The sequence below is a fragment of the Ursus americanus genome, chromosome 23, assembly GCF_024610735.1.
Source record: "Ursus americanus isolate L20-20 chromosome 23, mUrsAme1.1.p, whole genome shotgun sequence".
In the NCBI taxonomy this organism is placed as follows: Eukaryota; Metazoa; Chordata; class Mammalia; order Carnivora; family Ursidae; genus Ursus; species Ursus americanus.
In genome coordinates, this window is record NC_142149.1 from 836,464 (window position 1) to 856,628 (window position 20,165).

General features: G+C 56.6%; 1 protein-coding gene across 4 annotated transcripts in view; it reads left to right on the plus strand.

Moving 5' to 3' along the window:
- The first annotated feature begins 9,705 nt into the window (after positions 1-9,705).
- The window catches only part of CSNK1D (casein kinase 1 delta), a 33,798-nt gene continuing 23,338 nt past the window's right edge, over positions 9,706-20,165 (plus strand). Inside the window, exons 1-2 of one of the 4 annotated variants that reach the window (XM_045774869.2) lie at positions 9,706-10,093; positions 17,323-17,433. In XM_045774869.2, coding sequence (XP_045630825.1) covers positions 10,018-10,093; positions 17,323-17,433 — 187 coding nt within the window. In that variant the 5' untranslated portion in view covers positions 9,706-10,017. Of the gene's footprint in view, positions 10,094-10,594; positions 14,795-17,322; positions 17,434-20,165 lie in introns of those variants that run through there. The other 3 variants (XM_045774870.2, XM_045774871.2, XM_045774872.2) reach the window with 3 other exon arrangements.

The following is a 20,165-nucleotide window of genomic DNA, read 5'->3' on the forward strand; positions in this document are numbered from 1 at the left end:
GCTCAGCATCCACACAGCGCCAGACCCCGCACGGCTCCCCCTCGACCCACGTCCTGTACTCCCAGGCAGGTTTGGTCGGCCCCGTTTCAGAGTGCCCCAAGTCTCACCTTGACCTGACCCCAGTACCCTCCGCTCCTGCCCTAGCGCCCAGGACGCCTCCCAACTAGGCCAGCTTACAGCTGGCCTGGGTCACCCGACCCAACCACCCTCTGCCTGCTGCGTTGGTGGGAAGTCCTGGCTAGAGGAGATTGCCAGGGGGAGGGTTCCTCTTTCTTCAGAGGCCCCAGCTCCCACCCCTGCAGGGACTGCTCCATGGGGCCTTCCGGGTGATTGGCAGGAGCCCCAAGCCTGCCTGGCGGTAGGCAGACCTGGGGGGGCCTCAGGGGAAGGGATGCTGGGGAAGTTCTTGTGTCCAGCAGCTCACGGGGGTGGGGCAGGTGGGGCACCCCAGCAGGCGCTGGAGCCTGGAGAAGCCCAGCCCAGTGACTCTGCCCAGTCACACAGCACAGCAGATACAGAGATGTGCAGGTGACCAAGGGTGTGAGCAGGAACTCTCCTGGCCAGCCTAGCTGCAGGGCACACTGTGGGCAATGAGAGAGGCAAGACCATCCTGAGGCCAGGGACAGGCATGACCCGCCCCCACCCCCGGCCTTGCCCTGGCAGGCTAACAGCCTGGTTCATGAGGCAGGGAAACTCGGGGGTCACCCTACCTTCCTTCAGGCCAGGCCAGAACCACAGATGCTCCAGTCGGGCGGGCGTCCCCTCCCACCTGCAAGCCACTGCCCCCGGCACCTGCAGTGGCATGTACGGCCCTGCCGTCTTCAGGGCCACAGGAAGGGGCTCTCTGGGGTGTGGCGTGGATGGGGAGGGGCAGGAGCAGGTCCAGACCCCACCTGGCAGGAGATGACGATGAACAGAGGATGGCAGGGCGTGGGGGTTAGGCCAGGGGAGGTGGTGTGGCCAGGAAAAGCTGCAGGAGGGGTTCGGCAGGGTCACCGCCAGCCCACGGGGCAAGGTTAGAAGGCAAAGGGGCTCCACACTTGGACTCCAGAAGAGCTGTGCGGGCCTGCTTCCCAGCCAGGAACAAGGTTTGGGGCCTCTCCGGGGCCTCCTAAGTCCATGGGCAGTGGGTGACAGCAGGGCAAGTTTCAAAAACACCTCCTGTTTACGGGCCCACCTGAGCCAGCATCTCGGGCTGGAAACCACCTCCCAGAGGCTGGGAAGTAAATGGGGACCTGGAAAAGGGGGTGGGAACTTGGGGTGAGAGGTCAGGGTTGGGTCCTGCCCCTGCCCTCTCTGCCAGAGGAGAGGTGAGGATCCAACGGGCTGCCTCGAGCCCCTGCTGGTCCCTGTGTCGTTCACGCTGTACATGCTGAGGCCCTACCGTGTGCTGTGGGAGCAGGGCCTCTGCCCTCCTGGGAGGCTGGGCGTGGGGGTGAGGGCGCTCCTGAGCTGGGTGACCTGGTGACACTGGAGGCCAAAGACCATGCCGGGCCCAGCTCCCATGGCCAGTTGCCTCGTGGCTCCCAGCAGGCAGGCGAAGGTCCAAGTGTCCAGTTATATGAGACGGGTGTCCCTCACCCCTGAAGCTCTGACGCTCAGGACTCCTGATGTCAGATCTGACCCAGCTTCATTCAGGAAGTCTGGGCCCCGCCATACAGAGGAACAGCTGACACACTGGTGGACGGGCACAGCGGAGCCCTTCCGCCCACCTGGGCTCCTCTGGGCTCACACCCTCACCTGATCTAGGCGAAGGACTGTCGAGGAGCCAGGCTCACCGAGGCCTCTATCAGGTGGGCAAGGAAGGTAATCAGGGGCTGGCTGGGTCTAGGGCGGGGGTCTGCATCTCGGTCCCACGGACACTTGGCGCTGGATCGTTCTCTGTGGGAGGCCACCCTGTGTACTGTGGGGTCCTGAACGCATCCCTGACCTCTCATCAGCCCCACACTGTGACAACAAGACATTGCCAAATGCCCCTCCCACCTCCAAACCCAGCTGGGACCCCCTGGCCTCCTGTAGGCCTGCCCGAGAGAGCTTTCCAGAATGATAGAAATGCTCCGTTCCGTGCTATCCAACCCAGGCATCACTGAGCACATGGAACGTGGCTAGTGAGGCTGAGGAAGTGGATTTGTACTTTTGTTTCATTTTCATTAATTTAAGCAGCCATGTGAGCTTGGCGGCTGCTCTCAGAGCAGATGCCTAGCAGGGCCAGGATCCCGGCCCAACCCTGGCCTCTGTCCCAGGCTTGCCTGCGCCTGGGCCGATCCTTGGAGGCTGGTTGGGGTCATGAACTGACTTCCTTTTCCCTGCTGGTGTGGGTCCAGGCTGCATGTCTCTGCTTGCCAGTGGTGGGGCTGGCATCGAGCACTGGGACCCCACTGCTTACCCGGCTCCTCCTGGGGCTGTTGGCCAGCCGGGGCCCAGGTGAGCCCTGCATTTCCCGGAGTATTCCTCAGCCGTCACTAGCTGCGTGGGACACGTACACACAAGCACCTCTCACCCTTGGGAGACCGTTCAGGCCCCACCACCGACCCTTCCTGCCGGCTCCCCTTGCCTGGGCTGAGGTCACCCCTTCAGGTCTCTGGGGAAGGTCATAGGAGTTGCTGGAAGCAATAAATCGCACCTGTGCCGGCCTGGTGCCCCTTGTCCCGCTGGTCACCACTGTTCACAACAGTTGGCTTGTCCCTCCTCATGCCCTCAGACAGGGACCCAGTCGGCGAATTTTGTTAATGAAGTGTGGCTAATCATTAGTGCTGGGCCCAGCATCCTCAGCACATGGGCACAGGTCCAAAGGTGAGGCGGGGGCTTGGGTCCTGACCCATGGTGGGGATCTGAGCAGGAGGCAACCATCGGGCCCGGGTCCCATCCACGGCTCCATGGGCACCCGCCACCACTGCTACCGGCCTGATGGTTCATTTCCCAAATGAACAGTAAGTATGTGAACAGCTAGGACCCACGCGGCCATTACTTGGCTCCAGGCCCTCTTCTAAACTGTGCGTGCGGTAACCCTATCAAGCGTCTCCACCACCTCCAGGCTCGGCGCTGGGATTATCTCCATTTCACAGCTGAGAAAGGAGAGGCACAGGGAGGTGGAGTCTCCTGCCCAAGGTTGCACGGCTGGTGGCAGAGCAGGATTTGAAGCTTGGGCACCTGACCTCCAAGCTCGGCCTCCTTGCCACTGTCTTTAGGGTGGTGGCGGAGCCACCTGGTCTGGTCATCTGCCATTCGTGCGTCCCATGGGCACTAGGTCGGTATCATTCCCTGGGGAGAGGAGAAACAGAGGCAACTTAGTTGGGCAAAGGTCAGACACAAAAACATTACAGGGGGGAGAGGCAGTGCGTGCCAAGGCCCTGGGGCAGGAGACACGGATGCTCTCAGGGAACGGCAAGTCATGCCTGTGGGGACATGGTGAGGACCCTCTAAACCCCAGCAAGGAATCTGAGCTCAGTCCCCAGGGCTAATTTGTGTTATTTTAAGGTAAAATTCATTTAACATAGAATTCTCCATTTTAGCCATTTTAAAGTAGACAGTTAAGTGGCTTTTTATACATTCATGATGTTGAACAATCCTAACCTCTACCTAGTTCTGAAATGTTTTTGTCATCCCAAAGAAGGAGTAGACCCCTCACCCACCAGCAGTCTGCCCCCAGCCCCATTCCCAGCTCCCTATCTAGCCCCCAGTCCACTTTCTGCCCTTGTTCCAGACGTTTCCCATGAATAGAACCCTGTAGGATGTGGCCCTCCGAGTCTGCTGACAGGTGTTGCTGCTCCAATCCTTTTTATGGCTGAACGGTCCATATTCCGCTGCACGGACAGACCACGTTTTGTTTATCCCTTCATCTGGTATGGACATTTGGGCTGTTTCTACTTTGGGCTATGAGACTATAATTGCACACACTATAACACTGCTATGAACATTCGCGTGCATGTTTCTGTGTGGACAGACATTTTCAGTTCCCTAGGGCACGGCTGGGGAACCCAGTAACTCGACCTTCACCTTTTTTGAGGGACCGCCAAGCCGTTTTCCAGTTTTCCAAAGTGGCTGCATCACTTGACCCCCCTCCCCACGCCAGGAGTCCACTGGTTTTAAACAGGGCCGTGCCCGTGTGGGATTCGAACTTCTGAACAGTGTCTGCGGCCCTGCTGTAGACTCGGGGCTGGAAGAGCTGAGCCCCATGTCTGGGAAAGAGCTCTGATCAGAGGAGGGAGTTCAAGTTCTTGCTGCCAGGCATGGGGAGACCTCACCTGTCACGGGCAGAGTGCCCAATGGGCACATGTGATCTGGCAGCAGGGAGCTTCTAAGCTCTCCTCCTCACACCCCACCCCCAACATGAAGTCTCTAGAAGACATTTATTCCCCTTTTCTCCCCTCCTCCCCACCTACAACGAGACCTCTGGAAAGATTCTACTCCCCTCCGTCCCTGCCCCGACGTCCATCTTTTTTAGAACCCCTCACAGTGGTCCTTTCCATATGGAGAATCTTCAGTTAGCACTTTCTTTCTCCGGTTCCAGAGAGATGGTCATTCCTATTTCCCGCTACACGCCAGCATGCATGCAAGTACGTGTACACGCACACGTGTGTATGCACACTGCACACATGCATGGGCATACAGGCACGCCTGTGCATACTGTGCACAGTGCAGACTCACAAGTGCATACGTGCGTGCCCACATCTATGTGTGGTGCCTGCTTCTCTGGAGGTGCACACATGTGCACACACACACCTGTGCATGCCGGGTGCATACTCGCACACGTGCAGATACAGGAGGGTGGCCAGAGGACCCTTGCCCCAGTGCCTCCCTGTCGCAGATCGAGTCTGTATCCTTGTGCACTAAGAGGCATCTGTGGGCCCCTCCCCCCCGCCCCACCCCCACTCCACCGGCTGGCTTCGCAGTCCTTCCTCTACCCTGCCGGCAGGTGGTGCTCCCACCACCTCCTCCCACAGCTCCTCCTCTCTGAGGTTGGGGTCTGGGGGCGCAGGAGCCTTGGCAACTGTGGCCCCCCCTGGGGATGATGACAAAGTGACCATCCTGCCCTTGGGCTGGTGGCTGTGCGGGGCTCAGCGCCTTCCCATGTCCACGGCACCCGCGGCTCCATCCTACCCGTCTAGGTCACAGAGTCAAAACACAAACACACAAGACCCAGGCAGACAGCACAGCACTGCTGCCTCCCTGGGAAGTTCTTGTTGTCCAGGGTGAGAAGCCCTCCCCTTCTCCCCCTTCCTCGCTCCCTTTTCCTTCTCCCCTCTCCTCTCTTCTCCTCCCCCTCCCCCTCTCTTTTGGTCCATGGATTTTTTTTTAAGTTGTGGTAAAGGGTAGCTAACATCCACTTTATCATTTTTACCATTAAATGTGCAGCCCAATGGCACTGAGCACCTTCACGTTGTGCAGCCGTCACCACCGGCCACCTCCAGACTCCTCCCATCCTCCCGAACTGAGACTCTGTCCCCATTAATGCCAGCTCGCCTCCCCCCGCCCTATACCTTCTACTCAGCTCTAGAGTCACACAGCACCTGTCTCTCTGTGTCTGCTCCCCTCTCTGAGCGCAGTGCCCTCCAGGACTGCCCACGTTCTAGCGTGTCGGGATGTTACTGCCCTTTCAAAGCTCCGTGACATTCTTTGTAACAAACTACATTGTTTATCGTTCGCCCACCCTTTCCACCCTTGGACACGGGCTGCTTCCATCTTCTGGCTATCTCATTCTCTCTCGAACCTCTCTTTTTGTTAGTTTTTGTTAAAATCGTACAGAATAGGGGCGCCTGGGTGGCTCAGTTGGTGAAGCGTCTGCCTTCAGCTCAGGTCGTGATCCCGCGGTCCTGGGATGGAGCGCGGTCCTGGGATGGAACCCTGCTCAGCGGGGAGCCTGCTTCTCCCTCTGCCTCTGCCTGCCGCTCCCTTGCTCTCTCTCCCTCTCTCTCTCTCTCTGTCAAATGAATGGATAAAATCTCTTTAAAAAAAAATCACACAGGATATTTTAAGTTGCAGCCGCCCTGGAAAACCTAGAAATTTTAGCCGGACAGTCTCTTGCTTCAGTTTCTGCGTCTGGCAAAGACGACTCCAAGGGAAGGACGCCGCTCAGCATTGCTATGCTCCGTCAACGTGCAGCAGGAGCAGCAACGAGAAGACTGTTCACCGCTGCGTGCTCACGGGGGAGCCCGACGAAGAGGTGGCAGCCAGGTGACCCTCTCTCCAGGGTGTGAACTTGGGCCACAAAGCCTCTCCTCAGTGACCCTGAGGTGCCCCAAGCTCTGGCCAAGGGGAGCCACAGGTCCTCATCATCTGTGCAAATGACTCAGTCCCCACTAATCAGCTCCAGGGTACTCTCCTTAGGCCTGCACAGTGACCTGTGACCTGAGGCAGAAAAAGAACTGGCCAATCAGGACCAGCTCGTTACCTTCAGGAAGCTGAAGAGGTGCGGGAGAGAGGTCAGAGCAGCTCCCGGGGCAAAAACTACCAGAAGCCGGAGCACAGCAGGTGAGGAGGAGGGAGAACCAAGCCCATGGCACGAGGTTCAGGGCTGTCAAGAGACACAACTCTGCAGAGACCCGAGTCCCAGGACACATGCACACACACCCCTCCTATTTCCTGAGACTGGAGTGTGCCCCTCTTCCCCAAAGAGTCTGACGAGAGCCCATGCTGTGAGGCAGTACGGGAGAAGGGAGCCGTGCACGTGCAGGGACAAGAAATCACAAACTTTGGCAGCCTGATGCCAGCCAGGGCCACACCAGTGAGTGAGAGTGCAGAGCTCGGGTCGTTCACGCGGTGCGGGGGGCTACAGGCTTCTTTTTGGGGTGATGAAAACATAAAATGGCTTGCGTGTACTAAAACCCACCGAACCGCACCCTGTAAATGTGTGACTTGAGCAGCATGTGAACTAAATGTCCATGAGGCTGCTCACATGTGCACACAGACACACACGTGACAGCAAGCCCGGGAAGCCCCCACCGGCCTGGACGCACGCGCTCTCAGATTGCTTCTCTCGCACTCTGCTTCTGCAGGGGACCGCGGACAGGCGGGACCCGCTGTCCTCCGAGGCCCCTGGCCTGCCCAAGAGCTCAGAGGGAGTCTGGGTGAAAGCGAAGGGGACAGTGGATTTGACAGCACATTGAAACCGCAATGCCGGGTGCAGCGGGAATGGTCTGCAGACACACGCGACCCTCATTGCCAAGCGTTGTGCCCTGGAGGGGAAGGGACGGAGTGTATCTGGGGGTGGGGAGCAGTGGGGGCAGGCCTGTGGGGCCCCCGGCCCCCAGCCTTTTGGGTGAGACTTGCCTTTAATTTTGGATTAAAATAAAAAAGCCCCCGGGCAGGAGTGGAGGAGCCCCTAGCCGAGCTGGGAATACACCCTGGGAGACCTGGGCACGAGCGAGTTTCTGAGGAAGCAGATGGCACAGGCCAGCGCCATTCCCAGAAGAGGGCAGTGAGTCGGGAAGGGGGCAGTGAAACCCAGCTGGGGGTGAGGCCCAGGGAGCTGCCCCAGCTGCAAAGGCCTGGCCTGGGAGTTGGGCGTTCGTCCACGTGAGTCATTCGTGAAGCCGGGGCTTTGCCACCAGGGCTCCTGTGCCAGGAGCAGTTGTGGGTGTTCCTTGAGCTCAGTGTGAGCTGCGACACGGATGACACTATTCCCAACAAGAACACACGTGCACCTGTGCCAGCCTTCTTGCTCTCTGTGTTATTCCGGGTCCTCTCACCAATGCTCCAAGAAAGGGTCTGGGGGCATTGACTTTGGCCCTTCCCAAGGCTGCACAGCAAGTGAATGGTAGAGTATCTGAGGACAGAGAGGATTCTGGAGCGCACACCGGCCAGGTGGCCCCACTCCGAGTCATCCTGGCCTCTGGAGGCCACAAGTGAGGAAGCAGCTGTCACAGCACGGCCTCGGCAAGCCCCCACCCTACAAGGTGCTTCCCAAACGGGACACCAAGGAATACACAGGGGACAGCTGTAGCCTCTGGGGCAGGCCGCCTGCGGCATGGTGCTCCGAGCCTGGTACATACCCTGGTGCAGGGCTCCTCGAAGAAGGTGTCTCCGCTCCTGCGCAGGCCTCTTCCGGGTACTCCCCCATCACGGGGAGTAAAACTCAAGCAAGGACTTTGGTCCTGCTGTTGGCTGATTATCCTGACCAATTCCAAGCATAAATGGATGACGTGGGCAGAACCCTGGGGCCTGGGGGTGGCCCAAAGAGTTGCAGCTTCTTTTTGAGAGAGGACACTTAGTCCCCAGGATGGACTGCTAGCCAGTGACCAGCCCAGAGCAGCTAAGGGAGTGGTCGGCAGACTGTACTTCCAGGTCCCTTGCTGTTTCCAGTCTGTACTCACGGCTTTCTGGGAGGGGGAACAGGGCACTGTTCATCAGGGAATTCTGCCAACAGGCTATTTTTACTAGTTTGTCAAAATCCTCCCCCCCATGCCGTAAGACTGAGAAAGCAGGCTGCCACATGGCCATGGGGGCATTCCCAGCCTCTCCTGTCTCCAGGCCCTGCTATGAAATGCTCAGGAATTGATGCCAGGCTCCCCAGCCCCATGACCCCAACTATTTGGGGGCAGGGGCTCCACTCCTGAGACTGAGTGCTGGAGAGGGGAGACCTGCCAGTGGACAGAGCCCCCGCCCCCACTTCGTGCCAGGGGTTGGCACTCACTCCCCACTGCTTCCTTCCTCGGCCACCCCTAGAGACGGTCCTGAACATCAGCTTGTGCTGCTCTCCTGCCCACACCTCCAGTAACCCCTGTGCACAGAGCAGTAGACATTTGCTAGATGTCCAAAAGTATGTATTAACATCGTGTATTATGGTTCTCCCTTTTACATGGGGTGGGGCATGGCTCGAGAAGCAATGACATGAAAGTCTGTCATTCCTTCCTGGTTTGGATGCCTCTCTGGAGGACTCCCTTCCCAGTGATCAGAATCAAGACTCCAGATCTTTGAAGCTGGCCATCATTCTGAACTTTAACATTTTTGTTTTCTTTTGCAAGGAACAACATTCAGGCCCAATACAAATGAGATGAAAAGGTCGATTCGGTTTCCAGGAAGATGGGACTGAGAGGCAGGCCGGCCGGCCTCACGCTTTGAAGCCCTGGTAGCTTCACCTCTCCTTTCGGGTCTGACAGCAGGCTCTAGGTCTGAGCGCAGACGACCAGACACAGGGCGTGGGCGGGCAGCCGCAGGCCGAGCTGCAGGGAGGTGGCGCAGAACTGGAGGGGAACTAACTGCTCGGTAGACCACGGGCAACCCCAGAGGCCGTGCACACCTGTGACCCCTGCGTCCCAGCCTGTGTCCTGCGGGTCCCAGGACCTGCAGGGACAGACAGCCTCGGACCCCTCTTTCCCTCTTGCAAAAATCACTGCCCCGGGACCTGTCCCAGGTCTGTCGCGGGGAGCCGCCGGCTTCCCAGACACTTGCCAGGACACACGAAGCCCCTGCGCCAACACGTGGAGCCTGCACATGGGAACGGGCAGGGCGGGGGGTCTCCCGGCCCGGGGCTGCGGCGGCGAGTCAAAGAGAGAAGGGGATGGCCCGGGAGTCCCGGGGTCCGGAGGACGAGGGTTCGCGCTGGTTCCTCTCCGCCCCAGCCCCGGCCCCGGCCCCGGCCCCCGGCCCCGCCCACACCCCGCCCAGACCCCGCCCCGCCGCCCGAAGCCGCGGCCCCGCCCCTCGGGCAGCAGGGCCCCGCCCCACCGGGGTTGCTAGGGGAAGTGACGTCACAGCGCGATGGCGGCGGCTCCTTCAGGCAGCTGAAGGGGGATTTAGGCCCGGAAGATCCGAGTCCATCCGCGGCGGGGAGAGGGCGAGCGGGGTCGGCGGGGGCCGGAGCAGGGGCGGCGGTGCTCGGACTGTCCCATCCGCCCCGTATTGAGGCGCTGGGAGCAGCGGGGCGGCCGGAAAGCGATGGTGAAAGCGGGGCCGTGAGGGGGGCGGAGCCGGCAGCCCGACCCGCCGTAGCGGCAGCAGCGGCGCCGCCTCCCCGAGCTCAGACCCAGGAAGCGGCCGGGAGGGCAGGAGCGAGCCGGACCCGCCGCCGCCGCCGCCATGGAGCTCAGAGTTGGGAACCGGTACCGGCTGGGCCGGAAGATCGGCAGCGGCTCCTTCGGAGACATCTATCTCGGTGAGGCGCCCCTCCCCCCGAGCCCGGGCGGCCCCCCCAGACCGGCGTCCGCCCGGCCCCAGCCCCCCCGGTGCCGGATCCCGGACACCTCCGGACCCCGCTCCGAGGACCCGGGGACGCAGGGGCAGGCCCCCTCCGGGCCTCGTCCAGCCCCCGCCCCGGGGACCCCGCCCCCGCCCTGGGGATCTCCTCTCCGGCTTGCGGCTGTGACCGGGACCCTCCCGCCCTGCCCCGCCCGGCCCGGGCCCCCGTAGCCCCCCAGGCGGGAGTGGGGCGGCGGGAACTCTTCGGCCCTTCCGTGGGGTCCGGCCCGTGCCCCGGGGGCACCTGCCCAGACGTGCGCCCGTGGCCGCCAGGGAGTGGCCCTGAGCCTCGGCCCGAGACCCTGGCTGCTCGCCGCGGTCCGCCGGTGTCCGCGCCAGGGTGTCCCCGCAGGCAGACAAAGGCCGCCGGGCGGGTGGGTGGCCCCCTGCGTCCTGTGCACGTGGGGGGTGGGCACGGGAAAAGTCCGGGGCGCCGGCCCGAGGCTCCCGCGGCGCCCTTTGCGACAGTGCAGCCCGAGCTCGCCAGCTGCCCCGGGTCTGGACCTCGGGCCACTGGACCGCAGGACCAAGCGCGGGGTCGCCCGGGTGGGTCGGCTCCTCCGCCTCGTTGAGCCGTCCTGGAGTACATGTCGCGCACCTGGGCAGGAGCCTGGGTGGGATTCAGGTGACTCCGGACGAAGTCGCTGTTGCCATGTTGGCGAAATGAGAGGCAAATAAAGAAGCAAAGCTCTCCGTACTCATGAGGTTGGCCTCTGGCTGTTAAAATTCTCAAGGTAGATTTGAAAAAAAAAAAAAATGGGATTAGAAAGTTCTGGATTGTTTCAGATTTATCGTGGAAGAATATGCACATACACGTGTAACCTCAGTGATTGTCTTGCATCTTAAAGTTGGGGATTTAAAAATAACTTTCCTGTGTTTCTCAGAGGCACTGTGTGTAAGTTATTCCGTAGCCCCCGGACCTGGGAGCGTGCGCTGGCTGTGGTGTGTGTGCAGAGGGACTGTTGCGCAAGTTTGGGTAAACACGCTCTGTTGTGCACAGCCCCTGCTCTGCTGTTTCTGTTGGGCTATGTACCTGTCAGAGGGGGTCAGGAAGAGCTTCACATGGTCCCCATCCCATCCTGCCCTCTTGTCGCCCAGCGGGTGCAGCCCTGACTTGACAGTGTTAAGAGGAGTGCACATGTTTGTGTGGTTCATTACTGCTTTTGGTGCCTTCCTACCCCTCGGAGCAAGCCCGCCCCAGGCCTTGCCTACGCCTCTGAGCCTGCCTGCCCTCTGCCTCACTGTCCTGCTGCGTAAAACACGCTTGAGCAATGTTTCTGTCCAGCAGTCAGCTGGCTGCATCCTCGGCCCTGTTGGTTTAGGCAGAATTGCTGGGTGAATGTAAACTGTTTGCATTATTTATAGAACAGTAAATTTTGGCTGAAGTTTTAACCTAGGATCTAGGAGCTGTACTGAGAAGTCCATCCATTAGCCACCCTTACACAGGCATCAAAAAGTCGCTGTTTTGAAACTTTCTGTGCTCTGGTGCTAGCCAGCTCTGTGCTTTCTGAAGCTGGCGCAGGGAGCCCTGTCTGCTTATTCACCGCTCTGTCCTCTGGGCCTCACCTCGTGTTGAGCACACAGTAGCACCTCACACAGATCAGGCTGACCCATCCCAGAGAAGTCTGTCTGCCGTCTCCAGCCTGTGGGTTCTAAGACGGGTGGACTGTGCCTCTCACGCCCCCACTCCCAGCACCCACGCCGCCCATCCTTTGAGGTGTACTCAGACACAACTGATCTTTTCCGTCAGCGTGGGCTCATGGCCCACACGGTGGTCCATTCAGGCTAAGCTGCTCCCCCGAGGAAAGGTGATCTTGTTACTTGAGTAAGATGTGGCTGGAAAGCTGGGTCTGAGGAAGCTCACCAGCTACTGTGCTTGAGGGTCAAAGATGGCTGCTTCAAAGAGCGTGGAATGGAGTGAGTCATCCATACCGTAGTTTTTTCCTGTGTAGGTAAAGGCATTAGTTAAGGAATTGGGACCTCGTATCTTGAACATTGTTATGTCCCACATATTCTGGTGTGATTACAATTTAAATCATTTCTACTGCTGTCATTTTGCTATTGATCAGAAGGCTCTCGACTCCTCTAGGTAGGTTCACAATGTTGTGATCCTGGCATTTGAGGTCTTGGATTTCCGCCTGGTACTTCTGTGCTTTCAGAGGTTTGAAACTGCAAGGAGAGGAGGCCATCTTTCAGCTTGCTGAGTGCCTTGTGGACCAAGAGGGCCCAGTGTTGGCCTGCCTTCCCAGCGGCCTGCTGCATCGATATGGCCGTGGAGCACGGTGCCTTGCCACTTATTCCAGCCCTTCCCACAATTGCCTCTTTAAAGAGGGCAGTACATTGAGGCTCTTTCTCCAATGCCTGTGCTTCAGAAAGTTTATGTACTGGACTTGGGCCTCCGTGGACCCCAAAGTGTGCAGTCCCAGTCATCAGTGTACCTCCAAGCTTGCCAGATCCCAGAGGCTGTTGGGAAGGGTAGGCTGAGAAGGCCTCGGAGCTCATGTATCCTGTACAGTACCCGCTTAGGCAAAACATTGCCTGTAGCTGGTATTGCCAGCCGGCGTCAGGCGAAGCCTCCCAGCCCTGCGCCTCCCTCAGCTTTAGCTTCCACGTGCTTTGGCCCCTTGCTGCTGGAGGTGATGCTTTGTGAGGCACTGGACACCAGAAGTCCTCTCACTTGTGGGCAGTGTACCTCTTGTACACCTGCTAACATTTGAAAATGGGGGCAGGGCCATGTTCTTAATGTGGACCACGTGTCCTCAGTGTGAGCAGTAGAGCTGAGGGAAGAAGGGAGTGTGTGGAGTGCCATTGCTAGAGCCAGGCTGCGTGGCGGTGCTGCAGTCGCCTCTGTTCAGCCGACGTTCCACCGAGTCTGCGAGGCCCCAGTTCTCTCTGTTCTGCTCCATGTCTGTCTGCTAGAAGCTGGCAGAAGGGTCCTCGGGGCCGCTCCTACCCCCTGCCCCTGCTGTTCATGATTGGTGGAATGAAAGTTTTCTTCCTGCCCATGTTGGCCTTTGTATCTGACCTGTCACTGCATCCATTTATCAGAGGATGGCCCCTCTGCCCATGTGTTACCTGGGTGGACTGTTCGGTCTGATGTCATAATGTACAGAATGCCTTTAGAGGGCTAAAGCTTAGTAATTTCGTCATACTTGATTTTCATGTGTTCCCTCTCACTGACTTTCCTTTCTCTTTAGGAGCGCCGTGCAAGGATGTCTGACACGCAGTAGGGGTTCCAGAGTGGTGGCTGACTGGCCGGTCAGGAGAGAAGACCAGTTGCCTGCACTGGCTGAAGCTTTCCTAGTCACCTGCCTGTGTTCTTTAGGGTGGTGGCTTAAGCTTTGAGTGTCTCTAAGGAGGTTGTGATCCTGCATCAGTTGCCTTGTCAACAGTTGCCCTGTGAGAGTGACCTTTGCCCGGCTACCCAGAGGCCTCTCCCTGTTTCTTTGATAAGACAGTCCTTAGTGGGAGTTGGGCGTAAGCACAGCTGTCCTAGGACAGAGTCAAGCTTGGTGTTAGGTTCACCATTCGCCGTTTGACTTCATCTGCTCAACTTGAGAGACATAATTTTGTTTTCCTAGGACCACCACTAACCTGTCTAAGCAGAGACCAACACCTCTGCCGGGAAAGGAACCTCTTATCCGACTGGGTGGGGCTGCTCAGCTGCAGGAGTCAAGGTTGTTTGGGAGATAAAACTGCTTAGTGTAAACACACACAGGATTGACTTGTGAATCAAACCCAGTGCTCAGGGGGGTCTTTTAAATTCTTGTTCCCGATCTCGAAGTCCTTGTACCAGTTAGCTGTGCTGAAGGACCAGGTTTTGTAACTTCCAATCCTTCACACACCATTACTTCTGTAAAGTAAGATCAAAATGTCGCAGCAAGAGCAGCGTCACTTCGCTGTCAGAGCTCCTCGGTGCTCTCTCACTGCCCTGTATTGGTCCCCCCATGGACTGGTGGTGGTTTGAGTGCTAGACTTGGAGCTGCGCTACCAGTGAAGGGTGAGGTGTGGTGCCAGCCATAGGAGGTGGGGCAGGGCTGCAGGGCCGTAGACGGTTGGACCTTGGTTTTGCCTGTGATGTTTGCTTCTCATAGAATGCACAGGAATCAAAGCTGGGCTGCTTGGTACGTCTACCCAGTGGGCAAAGACCTTGCAAGGAAGCAGCCCAGAGTGTCTGCTGTTCTCACATTTATTTGCAGAGCCCAAGCCCAGCCTCTCTTTGGGTCATCAAACTCTGGGCAACTTTCACAGTTGTGATCCTAGGGGGACACTTGCTCAGATGGTGGTGTGATCCTGGGGGAGACTGGTCCTGTTTGCTGGTGTGATCTTGGGGGAGGCTGTCTCTGTTTTCAGGTGTGATCTTGGGGGAGACTGGCCCTCTTTGCTGGTGTGATCCTTGGGGGAGGCTGGCCCTTGTTGGTGTGATCTTAGAGGGATGCTATCTCTTTTCAGGTGTGATCCTGGGAGAGGCTGACTCTGTTGCTGGTGTGATCCTGGGGGAGTCTATCTCTGTTTGCCGGTGTGATCCTAGGGGGAGGCTGGCTCTTACTGGTGTGATCCTGAGGGAGGCTGGCTCTGTTGCTGGTGTGATCCACGGGGAGGCTGGCCCTGTTTTCAGGTGTGATCCTGGGGGAGGCTTTCTCTGTTTTCAGGTGTGATCCTGGGGGAGGCCGGCCCTTTCTGCTGGTGTGATCTCGGGGGAGGCTGGCTCTGTTGCTGGTGTGATCATTGGGGAGGCTGGCTATATTACTGGTGTAGTCCTGCAGGAAGACTGGCATCATGATAGGAGAATGGAATTCAAATTGTGTTGCAGAGTTGCCTATGGTCATTGTCTCCAAGTCTGTCAGGTCAGTATTGCTGGGTTGATGGCTAGATGTTTGCATTATCAGCCACAATAGAGTGGAGCTAGAATGTTCTCTTGTAGGTGCTGTTCTGGTAAGTAGTCCGTGTGGCTCCAGGCTGTCTTGTCATTGAAGACCTGCTTCGTGGCAGGGGTGACAGTGCTGACGTAGTTGGTGGAGCAAGAGTGCTCTCGCTAAAGGCCCCACTGCTCATGCTTGGGGAACAGAGTTGCTGATGTAACCAGTAAGCTGAGTCATCTGTTTCTCTGTGTCTCCTGGGCTGGCGGGTTCAGCTCGGAGTCCAGGTCCTCACAGGAACTCCCAGTGCATTTCTCATTTGCACAGTACATTTATGATGAAGTCATTTCTCTTGTAATTGGATAGATCATCCCAAATGCGGGTAGGAAGAACAAAATGTATTTCCTGTCTTCTTTCCGAGTGCCCAGAAGAGTCTCTGTGGAATGGTAAATGAAGTTCTTAAATCTAGAATGGTCACTTGCAGTGATCAGATGGTGGTTTTTCCCAGTTTTGGATTCAGGCCCACCAGAAGCACTGCACTTCTTGCAGCCATCTGAGCAGTCTGGAGGAGACTTTGGAGGTTCTTAGGCGTTTAGTGGACACACGAACAGCAGCAGGCAGAGTTCCTGCAGGCCGATTGATCATGGTTTTAGTGTCGCTGATCTTACTCTGCCTTTCCCTGGGAATCTCAGAGTGCTTTATAACTGCAAACCCGCTCCTTTGTGCAAGTCTCTTGTGAAACAGACTGCACTTCTCCCCACTAAACCTGTGGAGAGAGAAACCAGTCAGTTGAAGTTGCTTTGTCCAACACTACGATCTCCTTTGGAAGGAAATGTCCCGGATCTGTTGAGCTGCCGGAACCAGTACAGATAAACATACTGTTGGGAAGGCTTAAAGTGTTTTATACACCGGACCCCCTTATCCACAGGGGACACATTCCATGGCCCCCAGGCGATGCCTAAAACCATTGACAGTACCAAGCCCTATGTATACCTTGTTTTTTCCTAGACACACTTAGCAATAATAATGTTTATAAATTAGGTGCAGTAAGAGGTTCACAACAATAACAATAAAATAGAGCAATTGTAGTGATCTGTTGTAAATAAAGTTCTGTGACTGGGGTATCTCAAAATAATCTTACTGAGCTGACTCCCCTTTGTTGCGACGCTGAAATGGTGAAGTGCCTCCGTGATGAGAGGAGGGAGGGGAGTGATGTGGGCCTGCGACATCGGGTGAGGCTACTGCTGACCTGACTGCAGGGCAGGTGCAGGGTCGTCTGTGTGCAGACCGAGGCTGGCTGCGGACAAGGGGGAACACCCGTACTTCGAAGGCACCTAGGGGAGAGCTAGGCATGTGCTGTGTAAGGTTCTTGCCTGTTCTCTCCAGCTAAAGCTTCTTGAGGAAGGGTTCACAGGCACAGCTTTGGGGCAGATGTGTGTGAAGCCTGGGGCAGGTTGTTGTCCTGTTGGCATTTGCTTAATTGGGGTAAAGCAGAGATAGAACATTTTTAGATAAAAATTCTGATTTTGCCTTCAAACTCATGGCTGGCTATCGGGAGGTATTAGCAGATGTTTTGTCAGTTTTAGCATAAAACTAACAAAAGGTATGTGACAGGTGCGTGTTGATGGGTCTCGTTTGGGCTCTGAAAAAGGGTCTGCCCTTCTGGTCCAGCATCTGTAAGAACTGCATGGCAGTGTCCCGTTCCCCAGGAGGGGGAGGTTTGCGGGAGTCTCCTTGTAGGGACCGATTCCACTGGAGAAGTGCCCTGACTGTTCCGGGATGCGTGCAGCTCAACACCCGCGGTGGGTGGACTGAAGCTGTGTGGGTGTTTGGTAAAAAGAAAGGCTTAAACCCACCCACACAGGCCTGTCCAGGCAGCATGGAGAAACGGGGAGCATACACGGTCACCCTGCAATTCCCCCACTGCTTGACCCTGGGTGGGTGAACACAGGGCCTGGCCAGCAGGTGAACAGGAAGGTTTAGGGCAGAAAACATGGGAGTCCTTGCGGAGAGAAGTACACTGCCCTGTCTCTGGGTCCCCTATTGACGTGATCAGAGTAGGGACATATGGAAGTGGGTGAGGGAATACTAAATAAGACTTTTCTATACATATCAAAGACTTCCTGCCTAAAAAGTGAAAGTAATGATAATTTTCCACAGGGGTTTGTCAACCACCGACACCATTTCATGGTGGAAAGCAGAGCAGGGGGTCTGTAGTGTGTTGTAGCATTGCGTTAGGCGGTAGACACCAGATTATTAATGTTTGTGATTTTCTTTCTTTGCCAAGGTACGGACATTGCTGCAGGAGAAGAAGTTGCCATCAAGCTTGAATGTGTCAAAACCAAACACCCTCAGCTCCACATCGAGAGCAAAATCTACAAAATGATGCAGGGAGGAGGTATGCCCTTTACCTGTTCAAAAGAAAACCGGGGTCGTATTTGGTGAGGGAGAATGCGTCGTAAATCAGAGCCTCTGGTTTACTTGGGAAAGGGAGGAAAACGTCCATACACTTGACTCAGTCACGTGGCTTCCTTCAGATACCGAGAGGCCTACTGAGGGCCTCACTCCATATAAAACATGATTTTCTGCTTTTCCGTAGCCTCATGTTAGCTGGTGGTGTCTTTGAACTCAGGGTTCGTGTGAATTTTGATTTTTCAGGCACACTCCTGCTTGTTGGGTGTGCGACCTCAGTCACATGCTTTGCTCACAGCTTTGGGGGGGCCCCTCAAACACGCCTGAGTGAAATGGAGTTTGAACTCTGATCTCTGTGTCCCCTTCCAACTCAATTACTGTCCCAATTCTGGGAAGCCTCCTCTCATACCTAAGGGTGTCTGATGTCTGAGAGCACACATCCTGATCTCAAAGAGTCTAACTTTTAGAATTCTCTGGACTTCACGGTAGTTTGGCTAATGGAGCAGGCTGGGATTTTGTTGGCGGTCTCAGAGTCCTGAAGACACTGCAGCATTAGGAAGGACATGTCCGTGCTTCACCCCAGGGAGCTCCCCTCGGGATCAAGGCTTTGTGTCTGAAGAAAGGCTGCAACTGCATCCAGTTTGGAGACCCTTCATGGCAGGAGCCTCTGTGGTACTTTCACAGTTTGGGGTGCTCTTGGTGCTTTGCCAAATGAAAACTTGTCTTCAGAGTCTGAATTCTCTTTTTCCAGGCCAGCAGGAAGGATTGGTGATTTCACTGTCATCTTTCCTCCACAAAAATGGTTTAATCTGTGCTGCTACTAGCAACCAACATTTCTTGCTTTACACAGCAACGGGTGTGTCTCAGCAACAGATGCATATCAGAGCAGCACAGACAGTCCTGCAGGACCCATCACAGAGGGCGTTCAGGGCGTCCTGGCCCAGCTTTCTCGGGACCAGAGGCAGCTGTGGGCTCTCAACCAGCACCCAGGGGTACAAACGCCTGTGGGCCCCAGGGAGTGGTCAGCAGAGGACCCAGCCAGTGTGTCTGCCCTCCGGTGACCCTCAGCAGGGGGCAGTCTTCTCAGGCATCAGGGACAGTCTACACAGCTCGTCAGGTAGTGATGAGAAGGAGGTGACTCAGGATGTGGCCTTCATGGTTGGGCAGGGCCTTATGGCTGGGGGTTGAAGAAAGCTTCCAGCTTAAAAGCCTTGTTGAGTGTTAACAAGTAGCATCTCTGTGAGAATTTGTAAGCTGGAGGGCTAGAGGGCAGAAGGAAAGAAAACGGTCAGCTGACGCCCCAAAGAGAAATTGAGTAAGTGGCTGAGACTTAACAGAGAAGAGTTCATTCCCTTTGGGATGGGGCTCCTCCATCCCTGGACCACAGCTGTCTGTTGGGGGGCTGAGGGCCCAGGCTGCAGCATCGCCTCTCACTTTGAATCCTTGCTGTAAGGTTTGTGCGCCTTCTCTAGGATCCTAGGAACCTAGGATCTTCTCCCGTCTGGCCGTCCCCCACGTGTATTTGAGTTTTACTTCTGTTTCAAATGTGCTTTTGGTGGATATTATCAAGGTGCTTTTAAAAAAAGTAAGATCTCAATGTTTGAAAACGAATGATGTCCAGCAGAGTCGGCGATTCTAGTAGCGTTGTGTGACTTCCTCACCAAGACGAAGCTGGGGCTGTAGACAGGATGCAGGGGTCCACATGCTGTTGGTCAGCCTTCTGTATCACGTCCCGTGCTGATACACACAGACCACTTGGTTATGGTGAACTGACAGCAAGTGTCTGCTTGTAGCTGTTCGATGCTTTTAATGCTGTGTTCTGGGCTTACTTGCAAGTGGTTGATACTGACGGCATCCTAGGAGGAAGATGGAAACTGAGAGGCTGCCCTGCACTCACTGACCATCTGCTGTGGTGGTGTTGCTGTTCCTGGCCAGAGAGAACAGTGCTCAGGCGGGCAGGCCGCCTGTGGGAGGAGTCAGCCTCGCTTACAAACACTGGCACGTCTGCTGCCACTACAGTCCTGTGCAGTGAGTGTCAGCCAGCCTCGTGTCCTGAATGGGGAGACATGCACAGACTGATGCAGAACTTCCCAGAGGACAGAGGTTGGAACCTGAGTGCTGTAGTGCTCAGGCCACTGGTGCACAGTAGCTCTCTCCTGGGGAGGCGTGCCGCTGCCCTCCCTGGCGGTCCGTAGCATGCCCCTGGTGTTTCCACTGCTGCCAGTCTGCTGGCAATGATGGGACACTTGGAATAGCAGGAATAAATCTTGCTTAGTTGTGTTGGTGAATGACTTGGGCAGACATGAGGTTCTTCTCAAGATGCAGTGGACTGCCAGGCCCTACCAAGACATTAACTGCTCTTTCCCATCCTCATGTCCCCAGAGTGGCTTTGGACCAACCCTTTCTTGGTGGTCCCTCAGTAGAGAACATGTGTTTAGTCCACAGCTGCTTCTGGTCAAGGCTCGGAGCGGGTGTGGCGTGTGGGAGGGGTGAGTGGGCCGTTTGTATAAACCCTGGGCTGGCAGCGAGGGTGAACCAGCACCCGCCAGCACAGTAGGAGCTGGCGGCATCCCCAGGTTCACCTCTCTCGTCCTGTGTCCTGGTTAGTTCCCATGCTTTATTTTGGACAATTACTGTCTTTTTGTTAAGAAATGTTTCACAGTTGGGGCGCCTGGGTGGCACAGCGGTTAAGCGTCTGCCTTCGGCTCAGGACGTGAC